The following is a 7,013-nucleotide window of genomic DNA, read 5'->3' as shown; positions in this document are numbered from 1 at the left end:
AAAAAGCACCTCCCGCCGTCTTATTCCAGAGGGTGGCAAAAAAAAACCGTGCCAAGATTTTTTGAAAAATAAATATTTGAATATTTGTGTTTTCTGTCCATTTTTCCCCCCTCCCTAAGAAAGTCTGAATGCGAGGACACGACGTCGATATATAAACCATGTACCTAAACAGCGAGAGACATCAGGTCCAAAGTAAGGTCGGAGAGACTTTGCAGACAGACGTCAAGTCTCCCCGGGAATCGTGACGTGTACAGTGAAGGGAGTACATACATAGAACGACCACGGCCTGCCGAGAGAAGGACCCTCCCTCGCCGGGCCCTGTGGCAGAAAACGCACATTCTGGTGGGCCGGGGCTCCGTCCAGCAGCCGCAAGCTCCACAGATACAGCAAGCTCTCCGCAGAGACGAGTAAGGCAGTAGTTATACACGAGCGCGAAGGAAACCGCCCCGCCTTCCGCGCGAGGCAGGTTTCTTCTTCGCTTGTTTTTTTCTTCTTCTTCTTCTTCCCGGAAATAAAGTAGAAAAAAAACAAACCACACACATAACGAACAGAAAATACCCATACCGGTTATCGATAAAGAAAATAGCTGCCCCTGTAAAAATGTTGCTCAGTAGAAAATATGCAAACTGTTTTCTCGTGGTTGTTGCTTGTTTTTGCTGTTTTGTTTTTTCTCGTTTCCCTCGTTGTTGTTGTTGTGAACCGTCTTCTGCGTCAGCTGGTTCATGAAGCTTTTAACAGTTATTGTATTGGATCCAGCTGGATCTCCGGGTAGAAAGAGGCGACGTTTCAAAAGCACTGAAGCCGGGCCTGCAGAGATGCAGAATAGAGAGGAGGGGGGGGATGGGGGATGGGGGGGCCACCAACGAAAACCCAAACTAAAGCAAACTCACAGAGTTCGACAGCTACTAAGGCAACTTTTGCCAAATACAATATAAGCCCATGTATATTGCAACACAACTATATATTAATTTAATAAAATACACAATATAGCTTTTGTACACGTAACAATTTGGCTCAAATGCACAGAAATTGCAGTGAAATCAATAAAAATATGTCAACCTTTTTTTCGATGTAAACACATATAAATTGGATACATTTAGACATATAATGATATTATGTATAGTGATAATGTGAAGGGACATTTTCATGTGTATTCATGTTTATTTATTTAAATTTTTTTGGGGTTGGGGGTATTTTTCTTTGAAACGATGGCAGTGTCCTTTGCAGTTCCTTGAGTTAAATACCCCCGTCATCGCGCGCGCCGAAACGCCAGGACACTTTTTAAGTTCAAATTCCCTTTTGTTTTCTTTCTTTTTTCTTTTTTCTTTCTTTCTTACAAAACGTATTAAATATTTTTGTTAATATCTGAACACTATACATGAATCCATACATATAAGTCATCTATATAATCATATAGATATATCTTTTCACAGTTGAAGAAAAATGTCCCTTTTGTACAAGATTGTGATTGCCTTAAGGCGAAGTCAGACACATGGTAAATCACTGTACACAAGGGACGGAAAGCTGATGATATACATGTAGGAGACACTTACACAGATGGCCAATTGTGCATGTGTGTGTGTGTGTTTGCATGTTGGAGAATCTTTGTGTATGCATGTGTCATGTGCATGTGTGTGTGTGTGTGTGCAGAGTGTAGTGCGTGTGCGTGGAATAACGGTGTGTATAGCCACACCAGTCAGAAACATGGATGTTTAAATAGAAGGGCGAGAGACACAGCTTACACACACGTGGCTATAAATGACAGGTGAAACATGGTTGTACACTGTTACCAGGAACTCTCCGTCAGTCTGGCCGCTCCGTACCCCGAGTCCATCCCCAGCCTCCGATACAACCCCCCCCCTCTCTACCCCGCCCCTCTACCTCCCCTACCCCCCACCCCCCGTTGATTAGCCAACCTCATCAACATCAAGATCGTTTACACATTAAACACCGATAATTCAAAGCCAGAAAAAAGATAAGGTCGTTTGTGTGTATTTCTGTCCTTCTCCGGTCCCAAACCGGACCGGACTTCCCGTTTCTGCGTCGATTGTCATGTCTGACCGTAACATAAGACAGTTCTCGTTGTTTTAATGCCAGCGGGGAAACCGCGCTTGACAGAAATTCACCTACGCACACGTCGGATATGTAGGATTTCACGACACACTTGAGCTGGTGGGCACTTGGATAAAAGCTTGCGAGGTGCCAGAGGCGTAATAAACCTCTGCCGTTTGCTTAAGAATCTGCGAGAAAAAAGAGTTTTATAAAGTCAGCGCAACCCTTTTGTTCATATTTGCCAGTTTGCATTTTATCGCTGAGTTTTCTTTCTTTCTTTTTTGTTGTTGTTGTTGTTGTTGTTGTCATTGGTGGTGTTAGCACAAAACGGGTGCCAAAGGATGGATATCATCAAGGTCACCGTTCGTCCTTTCAATGGCCGTGATTCTGGATCGCAAATAACACCAGCAGCTCGTTTCGTAAGAGCCTGTGAACCATTCGTTTTGGTGACAGTTTGGTGAGAGAGTTTTGTGTTTTGTTTTTTTTTTGGGGGGGGGGGGGAGTAGCACCCCACTCCTCTCTCTCCGCCCTACTTCTCTCTCTCTCTTCGAGTTCTCCACGTCACTTCCTGAGTGTGCCGGTGGTCTCGCTTCCTCTGCAGTCCTGCAGGAGCTTATCGATGTCTCTCACCACCTGGTCGGCGTCCATGCCGTCGCGGCCGGCCTCGGCGTCTGCTTGCTCCAGGACCCGCTCCATTTCCCCCGAACCCACGGCCTCCTGGCTGATCCTGGAGCGCGCCTCAGCGAGCACCTTGGCCACAGGGTCCAGTGGAGGCAGTGGATGGTAGACACCCTGCTCCCTGCTTTGTTTGGTGGGTGACAGGTACTGGCCGTCCGGGGGACCGTAGTGGCTCGAACAGGTGGCGGGTGGAGGCTTGCCCTCGGCCCCGTCCGCGGGGCTTTTGACCGAGGAGCAGGGAGAGCCGGTGGAGCATCCCTTGGTCAGGGTGCTGGAGCCGGACGATACCTCTTGAAGCAGGGGGCTGAGGGCGCGCTTGGCCTTCAAGTAGGGCTTCACGTTGGCAACCAGAATGGTGTGATCGCGGCGGTCCTTGCCGAAGGTGCAGAAGGTCTTCTTGCCGTTGGGGTTGACGGTCTCGTAAGTCTCTGTCTCCGGCACGGCCTCCATCCCCGCAGGCACGAATAGGTTGTTGCGGTAGTCCACGCCCTCGGCTTGGTTACCCCCTGCTGGGAACTGGGGCATCCAGCAGCGGTCGGAATGACCCAGCACTCGGCACTCCTCCGTGCAGTTCACACAGTCCTCGTCTGCGGAGAAGAAAGACAAGGGGGGGGGGTGGTTGGAGGGGAGAGTTGAGTCATTCCAGTCAGTTTTGTACACAGAGAAGAATTAGACCACCCGGTGAGGGACCCGTTTCACAGAAACTATTCTTATTAAATTAGAAATTATTGCGGGATTGTACAAAGAGAGGGAGCCCAGGGTCGGGTGAGAGGAGCCTAATGGAATTATGCGAAACTGTATGAGGGTGGACCAGCGAGAATACAGACACACACACACACACACACACAGACACACACACACACACATGTTTAGACACACCTATCCAAGGGACTAGGGGACACCTGCTGGGTGGATATGCATTTTCCAAACCTCTGATCAAGGGGATGGCAGAGCATACAGAAGGGATGGGGAGGGACGGAGGGGGAAAAAAACAACAACAGTTGAGGTTTGGCAAAGGCATTGTGCCGTTATCATAAATTCATGTCAGTGAGCTTTGAAGCCCTCCCTAGACGGGGAGACGGAGCCAAATGGCTTGTGCTTCTTCCCTGTGTGTGTGTGTGTCTGTGTGTGTTTGTTGGCGTGCACGTGTTTGTGCGTGCGTGTGTGTGTGTGCATGTGTGTGCGTGTTCCTCTCTTTCATCTCTATTCAGAAGGATGCACACTCTGGATGATTACGGGAGTGTTCGTGCCTGTGTCAACCAGATCCAGAACTGTGTGGGGGGGAAAAAAATAGGCATTTTTTTTTTCCTCCTCTTGGGGTGAAACTAAAATAAATAAATAAATAAAATGAGCATCTGTCGTCCCATATAGGAAATCTTTCCATTGGTAAGGTGGAGCAAAATTAAAGACAGGCGACAGAGCGCGAGAGGGGGTTCGGAAGAGTTCATCTCGGTTACGTGGAGTTAATTAGCTTCTCGTTTTTTTTTTATGGCTTGGAGTTCAAAGGTCGTACTGCCCGCCGAGTTTTAAACGGGGACAACGCGGCTGAGTTACAGTAGAGTAGCAACGCAGTGAATTAAAAGCAGGGCCTGCGCAATTAAACGAAGATTAATCAGGAGTTCAATATCGGCTTCCACGTTTAACTGAGCGGGTGGCGCGGTGGTTAGCGCGGTCGCCTTACAGCGAGACGGTCCTGGGTTCGAGCCCCGGGGTTGTCCAACCTTGGGGGAGGGGGGGCGGCATCCTCTGTGTGGAGTTTGCATGTTCTCCCCGTGTCTGCGGTGGGTTTTCTCCGGGTGCTCCGGTTCCCCCCACCGCCAGAGAGACCTGCATGTTAGGGTTAACACTCCTGTCTGGAGTATCAACTGGAGTCGGTCCCCGGGCGCTGCACGGCGGCTGCCCACTGCCCCTAGCTAGCCACACAGCTAGGAGGGGCTAAATGCTGAGAGTAATTTCCCTACGGGGATCATTAAAGTATATCAAAATCAAATCAATTATCGAGTACAATTGAGGAGAAAAAGGGGGGATAATGCTCAACGAATCAATTCGGCTCCCCGTAACGATCACGATCACAGTATTAAGCAACATAACAGGGATTATCATTTCAGCCATAATCATAGGACGCCGTTGCCAGCCTTCAAAGGAGAAAACTGACCTATCTTCAACATCCGACGCCGCCGTTCCACCACGTGGCGTGCCGAGATTGTCCAGGCGCGGCTGGACCCCCGTCCGTAGGCGGCGGGGGTGTTACTTTAAAGACCACAAAGCGCGCGCCGGTACAATGCTTATCGCTGATATGAGCGACCGGGCTGAGTGGGTGCGCTCGAATGCACTTCGGCGAGGCCGTCTTTGCAGCGTTGCAGGTCAGCAGCCCGGATTCCTGCGAGACCGCCCCCCTAAGCTGTAGGGGGGGATGAGCTTAACCATTCACACGCGTTTGAAGAAGGCCAAACCGTGCCTGGCAGAGAGAGCCTGACATTTCCCATGTCAAAGCAGTCGTCTGGAGAGGCCACGGAAGGGTGCAGCGAGCGGGAATGCGGAGGCTAGAGCAGCTCGAGAGGGAGTAAATTGAAATAGCCGGGGGCGAGAGGATGCATCTACACCCCCCCCTTCCCAAATGAGCATGAATAAGTGTGCCTACTTCGTGGAGGAGTGATTTAAAAATAAATAAATAAATAAATAAAACGTGCAAGGTGTCAACCCACAAAGATCAATGATTTGGTTTGAATGCTTGTACATAAATAAAACATACCTGGACACACGTTCCAACCACAACTCTCCGTTACTACAATCCATCGCCAGCCACAAACTGCACATCCTACAAGTGCTTAAGCCCCGTGGCTACGCTAGCGCTGCCTTCACACATCATATCACGCATTCCAGATGTTCAGTTAACTTAGCCCCGACCGTTCCTTCACGTCCGCTAAGGTGAACGTCCTTTCTGCGGGCACATAAATAATCCATGCAGACATGTTTTTTTTTCTTCCTGCGTTTATTCGGAGAAAATTACCGACAGATTATTCATGTCGAAGTTGCACATGGAGACGGACAACCCACGTATGCATCAGTAACAACATGCTATGCGGTAACTGGGGTGGGATTTACCCCTTCTGTTACTATTTACCCCCTTCTCCCCCCTTGCTCTGATAAGATGGGCAGCAGGGAGGATCCACCCTATGTACATGCACGCGTAGGGATGGTTTGGCTATTGGTTTGTGCTATCTCTTTCTTTTTCTTCTTTTGGATTTTCCTCCCCAATTGTATCCGGCCCATTACCCCACTCTTCACTGCCCCACCCCCTCTGCCGATCCGGGGAGGGCTGCAGACTACCACATGCCCCCTCCCATCCATGTGGAGTCGCCAGCCGCTGCTTTTCACCTGACAGTGAGGAGTTTCGCCAGGGGGACGTAGCGGGTGGAAGGATCACGCTATCCCCCCCCCCCCAGTACCCCCCGAACAAGTGCCCTGACCGACCAGAGGAGGCGCTAGTGCAGCGACCAGGACACATACCCACCACCTCCGGCTTCCCACCTGCAGACAAGGCCAGTTGTGTCTGTAGGGACGCCCGACCAAGCCGGAAGGTAACGCGGGGATTCGAACCGGCGACCCCCGTGTTGACAGGAGACGGAATAGGCCACTACACTACCCGGACACCCTGGTCTGTGCTGTCTCCCAGTTAGAAGATCTCCAAACCCGCTCCCAGATACTAGAACAAAGGGATCGAGCGCTGATTCAGTGACGTGACATGACACAATGTGACATCACAAACAAGGGGGAACAATTACTTGACCTCATCAGACCTCGTGTAAGTCATTCCATTCCATTCTGTCCAATTAAGCGTCTTATTTCTTTGAGCGATCCGATACAGCCCTCTCTCTAACCGAATCAGCGATCATTCGCTGAAAACCAGTTTTGGCCTCGTTCTCCATCGCTCCATTCAAATCCCCCCATCCTGCTCAACAGACACGTTTCAACAGACAGCAGCTGCCTTTAAGAGACGGAGTCCAGTCCTACATCCGGACGTTGTCAGCGTGATGATGAGGCTGTTGTCCGTTGCCCCCCTTCATCGTCATTTTATGGGACAACAGATCACACTGGACATAAACGTGCCCGTCTGCATTTAATGGCTGCAGCGTCCTGACCGGGAACACTGTGGTATATCTACCACGCAGGTGTCTCGCTGTCCGGCCTACCCTTTGTTATACTCGTTGAGGATCCGGACACAACAGAGGCAGATGCATTAGGGAAGAAATACGGGAGCAGATGCTTTCACATATGGACGC

The 7,013-nt window shown here is 50.1% G+C and overlaps 1 protein-coding gene across 2 annotated transcripts in view; it reads right to left on the bottom strand.

Annotated features, from left to right (window-relative positions):
* Window positions 1-2,599: 2,599 nt before the first annotated feature.
* The window catches only part of pcdh17 (protocadherin 17), a 76,528-nt gene continuing 72,114 nt past the window's right edge, over window positions 2,600-7,013 (bottom strand). Inside the window, exon 5 of one of the 2 annotated variants that reach the window (XM_056278938.1) lies at window positions 2,600-3,312. In XM_056278938.1, the coding sequence (XP_056134913.1) occupies window positions 2,614-3,312 (699 nt within the window). In that variant the 3' untranslated portion in view covers window positions 2,600-2,613. Of the gene's footprint in view, window positions 3,318-7,013 lie in introns of both variants that reach the window. The other variant, XM_056278939.1, reaches the window with a different exon arrangement.

Source organism: Lampris incognitus, chromosome 4 (assembly GCF_029633865.1).
Source record: "Lampris incognitus isolate fLamInc1 chromosome 4, fLamInc1.hap2, whole genome shotgun sequence".
In the NCBI taxonomy this organism is placed as follows: Eukaryota; Metazoa; Chordata; class Actinopteri; order Lampriformes; family Lampridae; genus Lampris; species Lampris incognitus.
This window is presented reverse-complemented; position numbering and strand designations above follow the sequence as displayed.